Here is a 21639-nt window from a genome sequence, read left to right as displayed (position 1 = left end):
AAAAAAAGAAAAAAAACAGGACCTCAACTGTGGGAAAAAAAAAAAAAAAAAAAAAAGAAAAAGAAATGGACCACCTGGGCTGGTTACGTGTGATGCAAAGTACAAAGTGTGCCTTAGTGAAATGCGAATTTCGAGAGCATTTGCATTCTAACTCATCAAGCCATGTAATTCCAGGAGAGTGACAGAAGCCCCTGACCCTGATGTCACCAATAAACGCAAGTACCTGGCAGCGTCATTTACTATATTGGTGGATGGTGGCAGTTAGAGTTGGGCATGATCCAGGGCTGTGCTTCTGGGGGAGCAAACCTCTGAAGAAAGTACCTGTAAAAGCATGTAGGTGCTTGCTTCTCCAGGAATGACTTGGGAAGCTGATAGGATGTAGGCATCAAAATCAGAGGACTTAAAGGTCAAAACTTGAGGTTTGTGTCTAGAGCTGGGTCCGCTCACTGCAAATAGAGAGGTTTTCATCTTGAGATTTTGGTTAGAGAGCAAAAGGTTGGGCATGAAGCTTGTGTGCGTTCTCCCGAATCTGTACTGTAAGCATGGGAGTTCAGGCGAGGGCAGGTACTGCGGAACCCCCTCTGAAAACCGCGTCTTAACGCACGCCAATACTTGCTGCAGGCACCCGAATCCTGTTACCTCTAACTTGTCATGATGTGCCTGTGGGCACCTGTAGACACAGGTGGTCATCGCTGAGGTGCGGATGCTGCGGTTTAGAATGTGTATTAGAGTCTTTCCACAAAGGTTTTTGTTTGGGTTTGTTGTTCTTTAGCTTTGTTATAAAATATGCTATTAGTCAGGGCTCTTTATGGGTCTGACTGCCAAACTGGCAGTTGTCTGGTGCAAAGATGATAAACTGAGATGTCCTCTAGGTCACTTGTTGCTGGCATCCTGATAGCTGATTCCCCCCTGGTAACAGAAGCAACAGGGAGTAACAAGGTGCATGGTACGACTTCTCCCAGGAAAGCTGCTTAGAAACAGCCAAGGCGGCAGCTGGTGCTAAGGGCAGAACGAGGCTTTGTGCGTAGGGCCTGTGGGGACTGGCCTTCATCTGAAGTGCTGGTGGTGGGTCACGATAACAGAGTGTAGTGACAGCGAGGGCTCCGGCTGGAGTTTGGATCGGGTTCAAATGAAGGTTTACATCATTTGAAGATGAAGATGCAGCATCGTTGACTGCAGGTTCTTTTCCCAAATGACAGTTCAGGCGTAGCCTTCCAGACCCATACGTGTGAGCTCTGTACCTCTCTCTGCAGGTCTTATAAAACTTACTGTCAGCTGAACTCTATAGAATCGCAGAATTGTTTTGGTTGGAAGAGACCTCTAAGCTCATCGAGTCCAACCATTCCCCCAGCACTGCCAGGTCCCCACTGACCCCTGTCCCTCAGCACCACGTTGACATAGAACTAGTTCTGTGGGGGTGTTCTGTTTAAAGAACACAGAGAGGTCTGGGAGTTGTTGTTGGAGAGACTAATAGTAGTCTCTTTCCTAAAATGCTGTAAAATTACGTATTTCTGTATTTTTATTCTCTTTTTAAGGATCTATGTGAGAATGACGATGTTCTTCTGTCTCTTAAACGCTGTGTCTGGATCTCAAAGCAGCTGTAATTTGGAGGAGACTGGTGAATCCCCGGCTCCATTATGAGAAGCCATCCACCAACGTAGAACAGTCTGGAAGAAGAAGAAAATCCAAGAGCCCAGAATCCTTTAATACAACAGACAACATTTAAAATTCCATCAGCTTTTGGCTGTCCAGGTCTTATAAAAAGAAATGAACCGTTACACAATCATGAAGCAACTGGGTTTTGGCACCTACGGCAGTGTGCTGATGGGGAAGAGCAACGAGTCGGGAGAACTTGTGGCTATCAAAAGGTACGGACCATCTGAATTCAGGAAGATACTCACCAAAGCGTAAAGGTTCTCACTTCTAACGTTATTGCTGTAGAACAGGAAAAAAAGGTCCCTTTCTTTTTAAGGTAACTAACATAACCAAATTAATTTTTTTAATTAAGCTGCTTAACAAGGCGATCGTGGGTGAGACTTCAGCTCGTGGATCCATGGAGAGACTCGTCAGTTGGCAGGAAGTCACTGATTTACCCGGGCTGATAAAATTGCACGCTGCTTTCGTTCAGTTTGAACATGCTCCCCTCTAAAGATGCTGGTAGGCTAAGACCAAAGGAAACACAAGCTGATTCATTAGGGAGCTTAATTGTGCAGCTGATTAATTAGGCCGTTTATTTATATAAACTGTGAGAGCCCATCTTAATGGGTAGATTTTAAATATCTTCCCAACCCTCCATTTATGGATTTACTGCAGAAAGATAATATAAATGACTGACTTTTGGTTTAAGTATTTCTGAGAATTTCAGGTTTCTCCATATACTGCTACTACTGTTACCGAAGTTGTTAATATTATATCTAAGCTAACAACAAAAAAAAAATCTACAACTCATTATTTTTGGGCAAAAGGAACAACATTTTGTGGGAAGTGTGTTTTCATTCTCGTGATTTCGGGATTTGGATTTCTTTTGTGTGATTTTTAAGTTTGGGATTTGAGGGGGGGACAGTTTTTGATGGAAGATGGGTTTATTTTAAATGAAAGTCTGGGGTTTAAATCTCTTCGCTCAAGGTCATTAAGAGCACAATTAAAATGACACAAAGGGATTTAGTGGCCCTGATGTTTTTATAAATACCCCGGAGTATGACAGTCTCTGGCTCTACTCCTCTAAAAATGTGTTTGCAGTGATTAATCATCAAACAGTTAAACTTCCAGCCAATTTAAGGGCTGAGTTTGCTTTTAATTGTGTTGCTGATGGGTATTCTAGAATGTTTTAAACCGAGTTCAAAACACAGCTGATTCTACGCTTGGAAAATACCATGTTTAGATGTATTTGTGCTGTGCTATTCTCTGAAAATCCGTTCTCTCGGACTTGTGTTTCAGAATGAAAAGGAAGTTCTATTCGTGGGACGAATGTATGAATTTGAGAGAAGTTAAGGTAAAGTGGTGACACACACGGCATCTGAAAAATAAGTGTCCTGCCAGGTTTGCAGGAAGGAAAGGGTTTGAGAAGCTCGTTTAGGATTAACTTACTGGAGATTGCACATACCGGTATCTCACACCCATAAGAGAACCCTTGCTCAGTCAAGTTTCGTAACATGAAAAGATTTGCTGGGTTTTCTTACTCAGTTCTGTGAGCAAGAGCTGTTATAACTTCAATACTCTCTTCCCTTGTAGGGAATTAGGTTTTTGTGTTAATCTTCACCCTGGCTACGATGTAACTCCCAGAAATAGAGGGATTAAACTACTATTAATATCGTTGCCGCTTTTATTTTGAAGTTAGTTTAAAATGCTATTTTGTTGCTCTTTGAAACAGCGATTACAAGATAAATAGGGACCATCAGATTGGACGCGTTGTGTGAATTCGGTGCTAGAAGCTTTCAAACATCTAGTTTTCTAAGTATCTCATCCTGATTAAGGGATGAAGGTCGCTGTCGAGTTATCTGAAGCCCTGTTTTGCTCTCTTACAGTCTCTGAAGAAGCTGAATCATGCCAATGTAATCAAACTGAAAGAGGTGATACGAGAAAACGACCACCTTTACTTTGTGTTTGAATACATGAAGGAAAACCTCTACCAGTTAATGAAGGACAGGTTGGTCTTTTCCGCAGTGTGTGCCGTCATGCTTGATTTGATGATTCTTGTGCTGTCTTGAAGAACACGCTGGAATTTCTGGCTTTCTGGGAATACTGGGATTTCTGATGGGAACAGGAGCTGCTGCAGCTGCTTATCCGAGGGTGGAATTCTGCATTCCAACACTGCTTAGGAGCATTGTGTTCAGCTGTTAACGTGGTAGTGTGCATCTCTGTGCTCTGCAGAGTGTTGAGAGAAATCCCAAATACTTTATTTTTTCTGTATTAGCCTTTTCTGATAGCTAAACGCTGCTCATTCTGCCTTTGCTCCTGGGCTTGGCTTAAGGTGAGACAGTCCACGAGCATGTCCATGCAAGCGTGCCCCCGAGAAAGGCCTGTGTATGGGCTAACAGCATGGTGATGCAATCTTGGACCAACAGGGCATAGCCAGCCTTGCAGGGCATGCTGTGGAATAGGACTTGGCTCTCCAAGAACATTTTTCTTTGCTGAATTCTTTTGCCTCTGCTGTGTGTTCCCTTCAGACACTGTTCTGCACCTTTATCTCCTAATCTTGTGCCCAAGACTTGGCAGCTCGGTTTTCATCTACTCACGATGTGTTGTGCAAAATGAAGAGATGTGTATGTTCTGAAAAGACCTTACTTTATGCTTGTTTTAACTGTGTTGTTAATCTGTTTCTTCACAGAACCAAGCTGTTCCCCGAGTCAGTCATCAGAAACATGATGTACCAGATATTACAAGGGCTGGCCTTTATCCACAGACACGGTAGGTGTCATCCTGGGGTTCAACCTTCTAGCACTCTTCTAGAAAATAAGGTACTGCACAGTAATAACATGAATATAAATACCTGTCAAACACTATCGCTTTTCTCCTGATAAAAACCATTCCCATCTGTTTCCAGTGTGGTGCATTTTTAAACCATGTTACACTCTTTTTTTCCTATAATCAGGCTTTCCTCCTTTTTGAAAGCGCTGGGTCTTGTTCAGTGTCCGTCTTTCCACCTGAGTTACCAGATGGGTAAACAAACTAAAGAAAGGTGTGAGCCGTGCTATACTCTGCATTTCTCGTTCCTCAAAATGACCTATTTAAGGAGCATTGGTTCTTTACAGACGGCACTTTCTCCTGACTTGAGATGCTATAACTAACAGGATACCCTCCATCTGAAAAAAAAATGGCAAAATAACAGGTTCGCTGAGGAATTCAAACAGTCTCCTTATCAAATGCAATCTGGGTTTAAGTATTTTAAAAGATGGGACTTTTCTAGGAACTGATTCTGTGCTCAAAACAAGTTCCACAGTGTTTACAAACCTTCTAAGGCTCATATTTAATATCTGTCTGCAAACAGCACTCTGCAATACTGGTATTAAGCTCCTTTGCATTTAAAAAAGCACTAATTTACTCTCTTGCTCAACTCTTACTTTGTACTTGTCCTTCACATCCCATTGGTAACCGTAAAACTTTCCAAAGGCAGTAAAATACTGGCTGAAAATGGAATAAGAAACAACGTTCCCAGTGATCTCTGCCCTCTGTGTACCCTGGCGAGGCCTGTTGATGAATTCCAATAAATAATTAGTTGTGTTCAGTGTTAGCAAATACCCAGAAACTGCCAGCTCACGTCTTTCTCTGATCAAAATCATATACTGTTCTCTGAGTTTCAGCATCCTCTTTTCCTTCCTCATTTCTGCGTGAAATAAATGAGAGAATGAGAATTTCAGAAAAACTGCTGTTTCCAAGTGAAAAAAAGCCACCAAGCCACCCCGAAGTCAGTTTTGGATTGCTCTGTTAGAGGTGGTTGAAGACACGCTGACATGATAGTTCACCGTTCTTTTCTGTCTGGTCTTCCACAGGATACTTTCATAGAGATATGAAGCCCGAAAACCTTCTGTGCATCGGGCCAGAGCTTGTGAAAATAGCAGATTTTGGCTTGGCCAGAGAACTCCGATCTCAGCCGCCGTACACAGATTATGTTTCCACCAGGTGGTAAGTGTACGAAGGCGTTAATACACGATCTCAACTAATCGCCTTTCTCGCACCACTGTGGTTTCCCGCTTGCCGTCCTCGCAGGTACCGTGCCCCTGAGGTGTTGCTGAGATCGTCGGTTTACAGCTCGCCTATCGATATGTGGGCAGTTGGCAGCATCATGGCTGAATTATACACGCTGAGGCCTCTTTTCCCAGGCACAAGTGAAGTCGATGAAATCTTCAAAATTTGCCAAGTATTAGGGACTCCGAAGAAGGTGAGACTTAGAAAAATGCCCGCAACTGTGTTTTTAGTAGAAGAAAAGCTAAATAATATTAGTATTAGTATAGGGCATTGAATGTTCTCCCTCTTTCGGAACATACATATAAATTATTGTTTTAATAAGTTTTCTGCAGACTTAAGGTTTTCTTAGCTGTATTTCCTCTAAGCTTCCATTAAGGCACGTAATGCCAGTTTTTTGTATATTACTTGATATATACCACAGCCGTATCTGTGTGTATGGTACCACTTCGTGTAGCCTTGCTCCCCTCTGATGAAAACCAGATAAAATTGTTTGATTTAGTTGTTTAAAGTTATGCATATTGGAAAGAAAATCAGAAGTCTCCAGGGATTTCATTTTGCCATAACCAGTTTATTTTCCTTTCAGAAGGTGTTAATTCCTTTTCCTGTCAGAAAGGGTCATTCTTCTAGGCTGGTACCCAGAATTTGGAGCTTATAGAAGGTGCCACAAATGAGACAGAGATGCTTTTCTTATAGATAAGGCACAAAGCAAACATTTTTATTGCAAACACAGCCCTCTCATAAATAGTGTTTGCAATAAAAAATAATAGAGGGAAAATGTGTGGTATTTTAGAGGAGAAACAATTATTTTCAATTATTTTTAGGACGGGCTAAATACTATTTAAAATGACAAGGAACGGTTGGATAGTGCATACAGAAATGTAAGCAATTCTGTTTACTTCAGTTAAAGTTGTTTTGGCAAATGGATTTATGAATGTGCAAGAGAAGAATAAGCTTGTCTTTAAAATTTTGAATAAGCTGGAAAAGAAAGACCACATAATATAAATATTTTTCTGGAGAATAAGGTGAGAGATGGCAGCTGTATATCAGTACTTTATGGGCCCAAGAAGAACTTAGTGAAATAACTGAACGCAGAGTCTCTAGATCTGGAAAACCTAAGGGTGGAAGAGAAAAACACCGATTTCACTAGTGTTCTGCTGAGCTAAAATACAGAGTAACTCTTGTCCAATAAAGGAGTTGCTCTCAACAGGGAAGTGAGGAACAGAAATCTTGACCCACAACCAGATTAAGCTTAGTTGGGAACACACAGAGCTTGAAGCGATGGGAAAACACCGAAAAGAACATCCTGAGAAACAGGCACAGACTCCTGACAGAGCAGAGCGAAAGGTCAGAGGGGGAAGAGTTACGGGTGAGGTATTGTGGAAGTGAAAATGGGGTCTGGAGGACTTAAGGAAAAATTGTCCTCGTAAGTAAAATAGCGCTCGCTGTGACAACTGTGCATCAGAAACAGCGTGTAATACGAGCAACATTGTCAGCCTGGAGTTTTCAAACACAGATGTCAAGTTTCTTAAGCAGCTCAGAAGTCTGGAGTAGTGAGAAGAACATTTTGATGTATACTAAGAACGTCTGTGAAAGAGAGCAGTGCGCTAGTAGCTTCTGGAACATTTTCAGTAGCTTTTTTCTGTTGCCTAGTTGTAATTTAATCCCTTGTGGAGTCCGTGGTGTTTTGTACAGGCTGCGTCGTGGCTGCGCAGCTGTGGTGTGCTGGGCGGCAGGACCCAGCTCCACTGTTCCCACGGAGAAGGTTTGGTGAAGTCAGCCCTTTGAGCTTGCTTCTGTGGTAGATGACGGGATGCTCGGGACTGCTCTTAGTACCATGGTACTATGCCCACACATGGTGTCCACAGGGATGGTCCCACCTTTATGTACAGGAGAGTTTGAGAACTGCTGTGGGAAACTGGTGCTGCGTTCACTGGTGGTGTGACAATTGTAATGAAAACCAGGGGTGCCTGTTTTCCACTGCGCAGGAAGGAGCGACACAGACCGAGTGTGTCTGAAGCTCCATGAAGTTAAGCTTGGTCTAATACCAAAGATACCTACTCTTTGTTCTCTTCCGGTACTCATTTTCCTTCCCTTTGAAACAGAGTGACTGGCCAGAGGGATACCACCTCGCTTCTGCCATGAACTTCCGCTTCCCACAGTGTGTCCCTATAAGCCTCAAAACTCTCATCCCAAACGCAAGCAGTGAGGCGATACAGCTCATGAGCGACACGCTGAACTGGAATCCAAAGAGGCGGCCTACAGCAAGCCAGGTCTGAGCACCCAAATGATTAAGTATAAGACTGAATTTTTTTCGTAGTTAAACAGTTACAGATGCAGAAGCCCATGGACTGCCAGAGTACTGACGGCCAGGGAAATGTCTCCTCTTCTTGAATGCTTTGGTGGGAATGAGACTGAGTAGCGAGGAGAGGAAGTTCTAAACTCAGCTCAGCAGACATTGTAAACTCTCTAGTTACTTCTGCAATGTTGTCTTCTGTGTTGGCGTATTCTAAAATTTCCATTGTACACCATAGAGCAAAATCTGAGCTGCAGGTTTCCTATAAGCCACTTTTGCCTTTGTTTTCCTGCCCGACCTGTACAGAAGGGGATGTTGAAAATTAAACCTTGCTTTTCATGAAGCTGCAGGTGGAATGCAGTGTGGAAGAGCTAAAGATTATTTTTACTTGGAGACGGGATGTGAACTGTACTAAGTGATATGGGAAAAACTTGGTGAAGAACATACAGAAGGTCACAGTTTTTCTCCAAGTTCATTTTTAAAATGTATTTCAAGTACCAAAGATGGTTACATTCTACTGACTTTTTTTTAAGTATTCATATGTAATGCAATCCTATTTAGAAGGCATAAAAGGGGAATACAATTGGGACAGGAAAAGGACATACTGCAGTTATCCTAGGTGGATGTGATGGGAGTGATTCAGGAGTGGTTAAGCAGATGGTACCAAGCAGAGCCACCATTTCTCTTCACTTCTTATAGAGCATATCTGTTGTTACGGTCTCTGAGGGTCCTGTGCTGTACAGCTCTACATGGAATACAGCGGGGTGCTTTGTGAAGGCAAACAACCAGCTTTTGCCTAAGTTGTCAGGGAAGCAGCTGCAGCAGCTGAGTAATCCACAGCCAAAGGGGAGAGTTTCATGCCTGTACGTAGAAATAGGCACACAGGCAGCAATTCTGCAGTGCAGCTGAAGTAGGACATCCCCTGGAGAACTAACAAAGAGTGGGATCCTGCCCCAAAGGAGTAGCAGAGGGTGTTGTTTTGACATCAGAGGAGCTGTGTAGTAAGGTATGTCCATGCTGTGCATCTGGCGGTGGTGGGAGAAGGTCAGAGAGAAAGGATGAAATAGCCATGTCTGAAAGCAGACGCTGTAGTTTCCTACTAAACACCATGAAGGCCCAGCAAGTCCAGTGCAAAGACTTCAAAGCAAACCAAAACCAGGGAAAGCTGATGATAAGAAAATGAAGGAGAGTTGCTCGTTAACACTCTCTAATTGTAAAACCCATATGTTAATCTTAGATGGCAATCATCACACTTTGGGGTTTGGGTTTTTTTTTTTTTTAAGTAAAATTAAAGCTGTTCATCAAGTTGCTGAAAGATAGTCAGCAGTGGAAACATGTAGTAAAGCCTGTGGTAGAAGTAGTGGAGACTACCTGATTGGAGACCGCGCTTTGTTACTGCAGGGATATAGAATGGTGCTGAATGTAAAATGCCTCAGAGCAGACCCCACAAAACCTGCAAGTAAAGGAGGAAGAGAGAGGACATGACTGCTGTAATGTGTGCAAGTGGATCCGTCTGACTAAATTATGTGATGGGAAACATTTAAAATGCAGAACTGGGGGTTATCAATGCATGCTGTTTACACATGATCTTACTATGCATCCACCTTGCATCTGTGCTGTAGAGGTTGCTCAAACACCTCAGGAATCTGCTGAGATCCTTGATGAGGTTACTAAAGTCAACTTGTGGAAGTAAAATTATATGTTATATCATCTTCTTCAGGCTTTGAAGTACCCTTACTTTCACGTTGGCCAAGTTTTAGGACCTCCTTCGCAGTATCTGGAGAAGCAGACTCCTATGAAACCAGTTCATCCACCAGAGCCAAAGCCAGCTTTACCTAAACTGGAAGCTATATCCAAACCAGAGCCTCCGTCTTCACCAGATGACAAAACACAGCCACAGCCTCTGCCAAAGGTCAACCACCAGCCTCTCCAGCAAATCGAGCTGCCGCAGAATCCAGCGAACCAGCAAGTTCTGAAACAGCAGCAGCCACAGGCACAACCATTTTTTCCAGCTATTAAAAACTCATCGCCAGTAAGTTGTCTTCCATAAATACTTTGGTGGTTTTATTGAAATTTCATACCATTTTTACTATATTAATCCTTGAAAGTTGTAATAATTTTTATTAGAGAACATACAGATAGATAATTAGGGACTAATTAAGCAGAATACCTGAGAAAGGTCATCCAATTCTTAAGCTCGCAGGAATTTAACAAGTAAGATTTTTATCAAGGGTAGTATTAAACTTTGATTGGTCAACTTCATTTTGCTTTCCACTTACACCCCTGAACTGCAATATAAAGTAGGTTAAAAACACGTATGTAGAAAATACCGGAAAACAAACTACAGTCAGATGAAAGGACGGGTTTAAAATCTAATAATTTATTTGGAAGAGAATGTTAAGGTAAGGCCTGAATAACTTCTTTTATTTGCGGTATTTACTTTGGGACCAACAGCAGTCGGCACCCCTAAAGCCCGAGCATGACTGACATGACCGTTCTGCCCCACTGTGCCCTCCGTCGTGACATCTACCACTGTTGAGAGCATCAGTTCAGCCAGACACTAGTAGCAGAAGCTGAGCGCTGAACTGGGCCTGCAAACAGAACGTCAGCTTCGCTACTGGAGGCAGGTTTCAGCAGTTTACGGATGACAGTCCAGGAGGGCTGAACTCCAAATACCTGCTGCCATTACAGTTCTGTTCTGGGCTTAAAATCATGCTGAGACTGTGACCAAAATAGGCACAACTCAAGGGAATAAACTCCCTCAGAGTTCTGAAGCAGTAGTCAGGAAGTGAACTAGATACAAAATACAACATTTTAGAATTTAATTGAAGCTTTTTTTCTTTTTTTTCTATTTAAAATAGAAACAAGCAGCTAGTGGCCCTCAGAGTGGTGCAGTACGTCCTAAAAGCTGCAGAAGACGGTGGGGCCAGACTTTGGTAAAGGCTGCGGATAGCTGGGATGACTTGGATGACACTGAATTTGGAATGTCATGTTCAAAGAAGCCTACCATTGCACTGCTAAAAGAAAAGAAAACCAAGGAATATCTTTTTAGGTAAGTCCTATAATTATAAAATCGCTTTCTTTTTTTTCTTTTTTTTTTTATTGTAAACAGTGTCCAGTAAATCTGTAGAATGATTAAGCCAAATCTGCTAAAACTTAAGTCACCAAAATTCCGCAAGAATGCAAAGATCTCTATGAGCAGACCAGCTCTGGGTGTGGTGTTGACAGAGCACCAGTAATACCCAAAGGGAATTGACATCGCTTTCAGACACTGCATGGTTCCGGCGTTTGTAGTGTTATTAAGAATCTGTGTGTTTTACTAAAATCAGATACACCAACTTCAGTTCCTTTGTCGGTCAGGTTTGAGAACACTTTGATTTTTCAGTGTGCCAGAAGCAAAAGCTTCATGCTGTATCCAGCCAGGAGGGGAAAATAAGGTTCTGATGAGAAACGATTCTGGAAGATCAAATACATCAGCCAAACAGCACTACCTCAGGCAATCAAGATACCTACCTGGTAAGGGCGAGAGTCGATAGCCGTGGAAAATACGGGCTGTGAACTGTCTACATACGGTACATCTGATCTTTAGCTTTCACACCGGGTAGCTTTGCTTTTCATAACCAGGGCAAATGAGGTTTGGAGTAAACGCCTTTCCCGGAACATGGCTCATCACAACTGATGCAGCAGTTCCCGGCTGTGTAAATGTAGAAGGGAGCCCAGTGCTGCTGGGACACCAGAAAAGTTGACAGGCCTTCTAGGACCAGTAACCTCTAAAGCCCTCAGGCAGACAAATCAAACATCTCTTGGATTCCCAGGGATACATCCCGCCTGACCCATAAGCAAGTGTATCCGAGGACTAAAGAAACCACCCGGAGATGGGGAATTCACATCCTCCCTTCCTTTCCCAAGGCAGTCATCCTCCTTCGAATAACAAATGTCAGCACTGAGGAGAACAGATGTTCTGGGGAGCGTATTTATTTATCCATGTTACTTCAGTTCTGTTACCACTAATCCGGGAGCTGCTTTCACAGTGTAATCCCGGTAACTCTTGTAATGCTCGTAACATGCTGAAGTAACGAGAACTTCTTTGTCCTACTTTTTAACTTATCCATTGAAATAATTTATTTTCAGCCAGGTTTTGAATAGGTATTTTTAATTGTTTGAGAGTCAAAAATATCAACAATGAGGCTATTATTTTATAAAACCAAGTAGCTATGAAAAAGGCTTTTAAAAGTTTTCTTGAAATCATTAAGAGGATTTTCTTTAATCAGCGTCCCTAGCTTTCATGGCTTGTCTGAAAACGCTGTCCTGATCAATGGCCCTGGTAGATCAACAGTGTTTACAAATAATTCAGTGTTGTTTTACCACCCTAGAAATGTCCATTTTTCATTGGTTGAATTAGGTTTGAAAACTGATACTGGTAATCTTTTCCATGATTTGTTTTCCAAGGTGTAAACCCCAGGAGTGTCTCTTTAGCAGCAGTCAGTAAAGAGGGATCCCATGGAACCTGGAACAACCCACTGTTTTCTAAACCACTGGCACATACTGGAGGAGGAGCAACTTTCAACAGAAACGCTGCAGGTAACAGTGTCATCAAAAGTGGTCCCCTCGTACCTCACCACACTTCAGTTAAGACCATCTGGTTTGGCTCCTGTTGTCAGGCTTAGCTTTTAGGCTAACTTTTTTTTCTTGTTTTAATGCCAAATTCTTAAAATAACAATTTCTTCATATGTAAACTATGTGTTTTGCTTTCAGAGCATAACCGAAGTATAGAGCAGCCCCTGTACTGCCTAATATTCTAAACATGGCCTTCAGCAAGCTGCTGGCCAGCTCTAAATACTTTGCTGCTGAAATGTCCCTATTTTAGCAAGGAACTTGCAATAGGGTGTCTCTTGGTACTTCGTTTTGCAGAGAAACACCGTGATATAGAGTTAAGACTAAGACTAGTTAAACGGTTTATCTAAGATTTCACCGAGGAAAGCAGCAGCCTCAAATCTATCTCCCGACCTCCAAGCCCTGTGCTTTAAGCACTCTGCCATGACCCTGCTACAGGAGGTTACCTCGTTAACACCTTTGCAGCCGTTGTCCCACGAGTCACTCCCAAATACTTCAATGCCAATAAACCACCCAGCCTTATGTACTCGTGCAGAAAGGACTGTGAAGGACTGTTTACGTGCGGGTGCTGCACCCCCTTCTAACAGGACTTCGGTAGCTGCACTGTCATCAAACCTGGTTTTCCCTCTGAAAGTCAGGTGAGCTGCAAGTTGTTCATCTGAAATTACGTGGACGATTTTAGGAAGTGGAAAAACAGCAGCACCTGCCAGTACTTTGATGGGATAGAACAGGTTTTTATTAAGTAATCATCATAGGTACCTCTCTGTTTTCTGGCTTACCAGAAGTCTAAAGAAAAAATCCCTAAGCCTGATTATCTTGTATGCTTGAAAATACTTGGCATTATTTCTGTCTCGAAGTGCATGTGGTGTTTTAAGTACCAGGGAGGCAAAAGCAGGTCAAACAGACACACATGAAACCCAGGTAGCTGGAGCACCACTCACAGACACACAACACATGTTAATTCTTTGTGTTTTCTTCTTCACATTGACAGAATTGAAAGTTGACACTGCGCTGTTGACTGTTGAAATAACTACACTTAGTTTATTTGCCTTTATTGTCTTGTGGAGAAACAAGATAAGAGCCAGTAGTTAGAGATGCTTTGTTTATGAAGGATTGTAAGATTATCATCAGTCAACTTTGCAGACATGCCTGAGTGCTTAAACCTGAGATTCCTGTATTTGTGTGACTGGAATGTGACTGCAGAGAAACACCGTGAAAAAAATAAATGGGGGATAAAAATCCCATTTTTATGCCATTATTAGAAAGGACCTTGTAAAGTATCTTATGAGGTTAACATTTCCTGCCTGAGAAAACATAGAAATGAGACATTATATATAGTTAGGAAAACGTCAGATATTTCTTCTTTCTTGCTTTGTTTTCCCTCATTTCTTGTACTTCACAAACTTCTTCTAATGTTCTAAAGTTCTGTCTTTCCAACTACTTCTTCATTTCCCTTGTCTACAGATGAGAACTTAATTGTTCCTATCGAAAAGCTGTCATGCAAAGAGAGGTTGAATGAAAAATTAGAGGATCCAAAAGGTAATTTGTAGCACTTACAGCCTGGTTCCTTGCACATTTCCTGTCGTAATCTGTTCTGTCAAACCTCCCTCTCTCCACTGTGACTTGTTCTGGACTGTGGGCACTCATCGTGCTTTAGAAGACAGAGAATTATTTTATTACCCTAATGGTAATTGGCAGCAGGTCGCTGCACTCCGGTTCTCTATCAGTTTTCCTGGTTTTGCACAGATTTTGGTGGAGTTTCCTTAGTGTAAGAGGCTGGAAAGTCAGGTTTCAGGCAGCCTGGTTTGTGTCTAAGCCCACTGTTGGCTGCGAGCATTGTAACTGCTGAAGTGTTTCAGCTCTCCCCCAGTTCCTGGCCCCTCTGCTGCATATGCCCCATGTTTTGTTTTTTAGGCCAACTCCTGAAAAGGAAGAACAACTTTAAGACTACAAGAAAGTTCAGTTTTTATTAGAATACTTTCTAAAGTTGTATTTTTCACCAGGACTTCTGTATCATTATCAACTGCCACTGAAACTGTGCTGAATATTAGTATGAGAAGAATGCTCCCACTTGATAAAGGTCCCACTAAAACTACTGTATATGGCCTTGTAGTTCACAAATTCAATATTACTGAATACAGAACCACACCCCTAGAGAAAAGCATTTCTGTGTGGACATTGTGCCAGCACAGTCTTAACAGTGCCCCAAGTGATGACAACCATGGAGAAGAAATTTTCTTGACGCAGGGAGAGTAGGTGTCGTAACAGATCCCTCTGCTGGGACAATAATTTCAGTACTAAATCTGTGTGTAGACCCACCGTGTTTCCCAGCTTCCAAGTAATGATGGTGACATCAACCTTCCCAAGGTAGCACTGCTTTAAAGAAAGATAGGGACCAAAATTAGGCACAACAGATTTATAACCAGGGTTCAAGAAAGAGCGTCATTGGGTCTGACTTTTATAGCAGGCCTTTAACTGCTGCACCAGCAAAATCAGCTTCACGTGGTGCACCACTGCCCACCAGAGCAGTTTGGGTCCTTTAGTTTAGATGGGTTTAGGCCGAACACATTGAGCACAAGAGTACTGCTGAGCACTGGTTTTCAAATACCAAAGTGCTTAAACCAGCTTCCAGTAAAGCAGGTAGCTGTGAGTACAAGGTAATCTCCTACCTGTCTCTAAAACTCCGTGTAAACCTTTCTCTGTACTAACGAAATGTTCATCCTCCTCTGTCGTCTTTATTCTGCTGAACTGCAGGTCAGATGTGCTGGATCTGCAGCTTGGCATATAAGTGCTGTAAAGGGTCCAACTACTATACAAAGCAAAGAGCGAATATAGACTTCTTTTTTCAACAGCCAAGCACTAAAGAGTTTTCAGAGCACACTCCTACTTACTGCTCATGGGGTACTGCAGATGTACTTTGAAGTGACTGTAAAAAGTAGGCGACTGCACCTGAAAATACTAAAACTCTGTAACGTCAACAGGAAATCCTGGCATTGTAAGCGGCGCTGCTTACAACCCATCAGGAGTATACATCCCGTCCTTCCAGAAAAAGGAAGTCAGCCCCGCCGGCCAGCGGATACAGCTAGCTCCTCTTGGCGCACCTGTCTCGGGTAAGAAACACCCTTTTCCCACACAGATCCCAGACAATGGGAAGTGCTCACTTCCCACCTGTCCTAAAAGAGTTGATAGCCCTTAGAAAGGTTTTTCTCAAGTTTTGTAAAGAAAATTCTTGGGTCAAATTATTCTTGATGTACGTGAATGGAATGTAGGTGTCTAGAGGCAGTCCTGACAGCTAGAAAAACTCTCGCTACTGCTATTTGTTAGGTAAAAGAGAAAATAAATGTGCAAACCTTTTGTAATTCCAGAAGGTTTGGGCTGTCTTGTCTGGGTCTTTCAGCAGGTAATGTCACTTAATGCAGCTGCATGATGCTGATCCATGCTTACAGTGGCCTCAATTTCAAAAAAGGCAAAGACTTTCATCAAGCGACTTGGTAAATTCACAAATAATATTACAGATATGGTGTAAGCAGCAAACTGTTTAACTGAAGGGCCTACGACAGACCAGGTCCTGCTTAATAGTGTTGTCCTGTTGCTGACTTGCTCTTCGGAGTTCCCTGTTCCCCTTAGGAACTTGAAAGTGGCTTCTGAGGAGAGAGGGAAGGAAGGAGATGGCACATGCATATATAAAATACACTTCAATGTCTGCACAGCCTGAGTCAATCACAAGCCCTCCCGGGGAAGGCTGGAGGTGCACTTTGTTATCTTACCAACTCACTGCTTAAACACGGCAGTGTGATTGGTCAATGTGTGTGGATCAGAAGTTCACAGGAGGACAAAATCTGCAACTAACTGCTGTGAACAGTGAGAATGAAAAGGAATTGCATACGGTGTTCCAAAGGGAAATAAATTCACTGTTCATCTGTAACTAGAGATGGAAAATGTGTAGTGCAAGGCAGAAAGGCTGGCCAAGAGAGGTCCAGGAAGAGACTCTTCCATGTCCTGGAGAAGAGCAAGAATCCTATTGCTTAAACCCCTCCTCCTATTTAGCCTAAACTCTGCAGACTTGCATGGGAAGAGAGATGAAGGATAAAGCAAACAACAGGTTTTATCTCCTACCTGTCAACATTAGAACACTTCAATTTTTTGTGATCCTTTGCCCTAACTGAAATAAGTTACACTCCCACTTGGTTTTGTTCTCTTCATTTGATAAGGGGGTTTTTAATGCCATGATTTAAATAATTTAACATGGTATAAAAGATCAGTTTCTTTGAGGAAAATGCCAAAACCCAAGAAAAGGGACCCTCATTGCCAAGAGAGGGTAGGCTGGAATCATACTTGCTGATGGCAGACAGGGCACGCAATAAAAAGAAACAGTATTAGTTTTGAAAGAGAAACTGACCGCCAGTTTCAGTTCCTTGAGATTCCTCCTTTTGAAATGTCTTCATCCTCACCTGTTCCTTAACCAGTTCAACCTACTGTTGAAAAATCTCACCAAAAATAGGTGGTTTTCCATAAGAAACAGAATGATTGCCAGAGCATCCTGCTCTGTTAGCACTCTGGAGTACCACAAGTCACCTGTAAGCTCTCGTTCTTTTATCTGTAAAAGAGTGAAATTCCTTTTGAGTCATAAGTGATTCTGACTTCTTGTGCCTTTCAGATTACTCCTGGAAAGCCAAAGCTGCTCGTGCTCAGGTACTAGGTCCTGCTTTCAATTCAGCAGCAAAACCCATGAACATTTTAACTCGCTCACCAACAATTCAGCCAGTACATGGAAGAACAGACTGGGTGGCCAAATATGGAGGAAACAGATAGAAAATGCCATCCCATATAGATACTGTATGAGCTGTGGTCAGTTCTCCTGTGCTGGACGCCCAGAATGCCTATTTGCTCTCACTTTTCCTAAGACTATGCAAGATTAAAGAAAAGTCAACCTCATGTTCAATTACCTGTGTAATACGTATAACACCACATAAAACACTGGCTATGAAGTAGAAATTGCTGAAGTATTGTGTAACACATATTGTCAAATCCCCTGAGAAGGAAGATTTCACTCAACATTCTTCTATAGTTGGATCTCCTCTCCTCTTCTCATACTCGTAAAACGACTGTTATGGTTCTTTGCCCAATGCCACCTCCCCTGCTGGAAGGACACAAGCAGCTGGGCAGCACCAGGCTTTCAGGTATTAGGCTGGTTCCTTACCACAAAGATGGGAGTGAAAGCCCAGATCAGGTTTTGAGAAGACCACCATGCTGTCCTACAAGGCTGCTTGTACCTTAAGGTAACATGCAAATATTCGTAACAGCAATGAGAACTCAACTCTTTAAGCAACCCTGAAACTTAGATTCTATTGCTGTAACTAACTCATGACTTTTTGGTCGAAGATCTGTCTGGTCAAGGGAGCGTCACATTTATAAGGAGCCAGAATCACTACAGTCTGTCCGTCATTTTAAGGATGAATTGGCCGAAAAGGTGTAAATTACCAGGAAAACCACCTGTTTCTACATGTCTTTATTGACAAATGACCAAACTGAACTACGCTAGTTGGATAAGCTCCATGAGAGACGGTATCGCGCTGTTCTTGGAAGACACTGCTTTCTGCTGTAGATCTCAAAGGCCAGCGTGGGGCCCTGAAAACACAGCCGCACTTTAATAATGCAATACCTCACTGTTTACGTGCTCGTGCAGTACCTTCCCTGGCTTCTAGGGTAAGTTCCACAGTAATATCCCACAAAGGACCATGCGATGTACAATAAATTGTTTTTAGAACGTTAAGCTACTTCTGTTAACAACTGCATCAGAACAGAGGGTTTAGACTTAGTAGTTACCTTAGACCTGCCATTTTAAAGTGCAAAATAAGTATGTTTTTAAAGATGTAAAGCTGTTAATGATTACTTTAAGCATTGTAAAAAAAGTATTTGTATGGCTTTTATAACTGCATATAAAAATTTAAGTTCCTGTTGTTGACCTAATGTAACTAATATAGGGGTTAAGTTAAGCGACTGGAAACCAATTTAATCTAAAACAGTTGTATCAAGAAGTCACGTATTTTGTTAGGAAAACAGCACCTAAGGAAAATGTCATTTTAATACTGGCAGAGCTATCCAGGGAGAGGGATTTCTGGTAAGTAATGCCTTAGAGAGGTTAATTCGATTGCCACTGGTCTAGGCTTAAGCATTTGTCACTCCAGTAGTACTAACGCAGGTCCCCCTGCTGTTTAATTGGATCTGAATTTATCTGTAACCGGCTGTGGCAATGAAGGACAGCCTCAGCATTTCTTGAGCAGGCATAAATACACTGGTTTTATAATTACAACACAAGAGAAATTAATTTTACTCCCACAGAATAGAACGGCTTCTAAAGCAATACGAGAGGCAAATAGCCGATAGAGTAGTTTAAAGAGAAGTGTCCTAAATGCTTAAGTCTGGCTTGTGAACCTTTCCAAGCTAGAGCAAAGACACCCAGACACCTGCCCACCCACGCTGAGCATTCCCCAAACCTACAGCAGATGAACAAAACCAACAAACCTTTAGTGTAACATTTGTCTGAATGCTTTTGTTCTCTACAGCTGGCCCCTGTTTGTAGGGGTTTTATCTTTACAAGTCGTTAGATTCAGGGAAGAGAATAGAAATTATTTATACAATTTATGACTGCAAGTCTATCCAGACCCCCTCCAGGAACAGCACCAAATAGCATCAATCCAGGTGATAAACAGTTAAAGAAAAAAATAGTTGCGTAGAACACAGAAGTTTGTAATAATCATCTCTTGGTTTATTTAGAGTCACGTTTTAATTCTCATGAAATGCAGAGCTGTGCCTACAGGTCAGCATTAGCTAATAAAGCATTATTTTTAATAATAATCTGACATTTAGCTGGGCACTTGTGCCTGCCCGTCATTGCAAGTAGCAGGTTTGCTCTCATTGCACTATGGCAGAAGCGTGTCAGCCTGCTCCGTGATTGTGCTGTGGGGACCAGGTTCTAGCCCACCACGCCGGGAGGACAAACTGACAAGCAGCATGGCATGGCAAGGCAAGGGAGGAGCCCCGCGAGAAGCACATCTGTTGTATTAATTACTAGGAACAAAGTGGCCGCTCCTTTCCCCTTGTTTTAGAGGTGCAGAGGACTTTAGAATGATGAGTCCAGATGGACATTTAGCTTCAATCCTGCAATTGTCAAGTGCCAAGAGGTTTTTGCCTGCAGTAAGCCCCAGGACCAGGAGCTGACCTAATGCTATACCTCTGTCTTGCTTAGCTGTGCAGGAAAGGTTAAGACAAATTTCATATGCATTTTCGGGCTTCTCAATCCTGTATCTTCAAGTGACCTGACGTAGATTTATGGCTTAAGAGGCTTTTCCATCATCTGCAATCCAAGGCGTCCAACCATCAGTAAACTGTTGAACAGAAGAGTTGATAAAAATAAAAGGGTGGAGGCAAAAATCCCGACAAGAAGGAAGAAAGCACTGATATGATTACACATAGCCAAACTCCACCAGATTTCATTCTTCACTGAACTTGTAATGTTTTTAAAACAATATAATCCACACATAAATTAAATAAAACATACAAAAAAAATACAGACAAGAAGAACAGACAGACCTGACACCAGCAATTATCCCGGGCATTGCTTTTCTGGAGTTGTAAAATCTCATTCCCATAACAGTAGACAACGTTCCAGACGCCACTGTTGAGAAGAAGCCCAGTCAGAACCACTGGAAACAGAGACACGCCAGTGCCGCACTGCGGTGCCAGGGCATCTGTCAGTGCCAACCGAGCAGGCAGGAACAGCTCCCTCCCCTCCCCAAGGACGCGTGCACTAACATTTGACTACTTTCTGTGCTGGCAGAACTTCCTGTGTTCCAGTTTGTGCCCACTGCCCCTTGTCCCATCGCTGGGCACCACTGAGAAGAGTCTGGCCCCATCCTCCTGACCCCCCTTTAGCTATTGATCAGCATTTATGAGATCCCCTCCCACTCTTCTCCAGGCTGAACAGCCCCAGAGCTCTCAGCCTTTTCTCAGTACAGAGATGCTTCAGCCCCTCCTCATCCTCACAGCCACCACTGGACTCTTTCCAGTAGCTCCTTTCTCCAAAGTTTCCAGTTTGTTTGCATCAAGACAGGGCAAAAGGTATATTCTAAAGATACTCTGTCAACCTTCTTTTTCTGGGTTTCTACCTATGACGTACTGTGACCAACCTCATTCGTTACTGACATGGCACTTTGGTCCTCTGCAGTATCTGCCAGGGCTTCCTGATGCCTTTCAGCACGTTACATCATCAGGTCCTGTTGCTTTTGAGCAGTCTTAAATCACTGTAATGCTGTAGCATCATAAAACTAACAATACTGTGGCATAGGTACAGGACTAGAAGGAACATCGAGAGGTTGTCTAGGCTCACCTAGTGCTCAAAGGCAAGACCAGTCCCTGACAGATACTGGTTTAACCAGTTAGGAAAGTCCTGCAGCAGTGGAAGTCCCTGAGGTTCACCTGATCTTTTCCAGTGGTTATTTACTTCCCACTGTCATTTTACCCTCCTTGCACCTAAAGAGGTAACTGCAAGCTAAACCCACAACATCTTATCCCACCTAGTGCAAGCAAGCAAAATAGATTGTTGCCTCCTTTCTTTTACATACTTCAGGGCACAGATCAGCTGAAACGTGCCAGAAATAAGGTTAACTTACTCCCACTGCCACCAGTAACGCTCAGTTCCTGGGGCCCGAGCAAACTTACCGAGGGAGAGCCACACATTCTTTGGATCTTTGGACTGCTGGTAAGCACCAAGTCCTGCTAAGCCACCAAAGAGAAGACCAGCAGCTAGAGAAGGGACGCTGCCTTGAGTGAAATGAAAGATGAAGAAGTTAGTAAAAGAGCACATACAAAGCTGCTCTGCCAGACAAACAAAAGCACTCGGAAGTTCCCTCTACTGAAAGAAAAACAAACACCCAGCAAAACAATCTAAACAAAAGATACTGGAGTAGTTTGGGGGTTTTATTTATAAGATACAGCTGAGCACTGTTTCTATAGAATCATTTTGGTTTTAAGAGACCTCTAAGCTC

General features: G+C 42.6%; 2 protein-coding genes across 4 annotated transcripts; one reads left to right on the top strand and one right to left on the bottom strand.

Moving 5' to 3' along the window:
• The first annotated feature begins 1767 nt into the window (after window positions 1-1767).
• On the top strand, window positions 1768-17404 carry MAK (male germ cell-associated kinase). 3 transcript variants are annotated; one of them, XM_010137847.1, is made up of 14 exons: window positions 1768-1868; window positions 2938-2992; window positions 3525-3646; window positions 4328-4407; window positions 5490-5622; window positions 5707-5878; window positions 7788-7955; window positions 9699-10010; window positions 10864-11030; window positions 11364-11494; window positions 12428-12559; window positions 14057-14138; window positions 15593-15702; window positions 17250-17404. In XM_010137847.1, exons 1-14 carry the CDS (start codon window positions 1768-1770, stop codon window positions 17402-17404), a joined length of 1920 nt encoding a protein of 639 aa, XP_010136149.1. The 3 variants fall into 3 exon arrangements, with proteins under 3 accessions (XP_010136149.1, XP_010136150.1, XP_010136152.1); XM_010137848.1 differs by lacking the exon at window positions 14057-14138 and having other exon boundaries at window positions 15574-15702; XM_010137850.1 differs by lacking the exons at window positions 14057-14138; window positions 15593-15702.
• Window positions 17405-19922: 2518 nt separating this feature from the next.
• LOC104494943 (transmembrane protein 14C-like) lies at window positions 19923-21415 on the bottom strand (the record flags this gene model as incomplete). The annotated part of the gene is made up of 3 exons (XM_010137851.1): window positions 19923-19980; window positions 20186-20270; window positions 21314-21415. Coding segments are annotated over 3 exons (245 nt in total), but the record flags the coding sequence as incomplete, so codon positions are not given.
• Window positions 21416-21639: the final 224 nt, after the last annotated feature.

Source organism: Buceros rhinoceros, unplaced genomic scaffold, assembly GCF_000710305.1.
Source record: "Buceros rhinoceros silvestris isolate BGI_N320 unplaced genomic scaffold, ASM71030v1 scaffold46356, whole genome shotgun sequence".
Lineage (NCBI taxonomy): Eukaryota > Metazoa > Chordata > Aves > Bucerotiformes > Bucerotidae > Buceros > Buceros rhinoceros.
This window is presented reverse-complemented; position numbering and strand designations above follow the sequence as displayed.

What these genes read in the sequence shown, in the direction of transcription:
- MAK (XM_010137847.1), top strand. Translation starts at nt 1,768, where the DNA reads ATGAACCGTTACACAATCATGAAGCAACTGGGTTTTGGCACCTACGGC. An exon ending in GATTATGTTTCCACCAGGTG is followed by an intron (nt 5,623 to 5,706) that starts GTAAGTGTACGA and finishes CCGTCCTCGCAG; the next exon opens with GTACCGTGCCCCTGAGGTGT. An exon ending in GAGGATCCAAAAGGTAATTT is followed by an intron (nt 14,139 to 15,592) that starts GTAGCACTTACA and finishes TGGCATTGTAAG; the next exon opens with CGGCGCTGCTTACAACCCAT.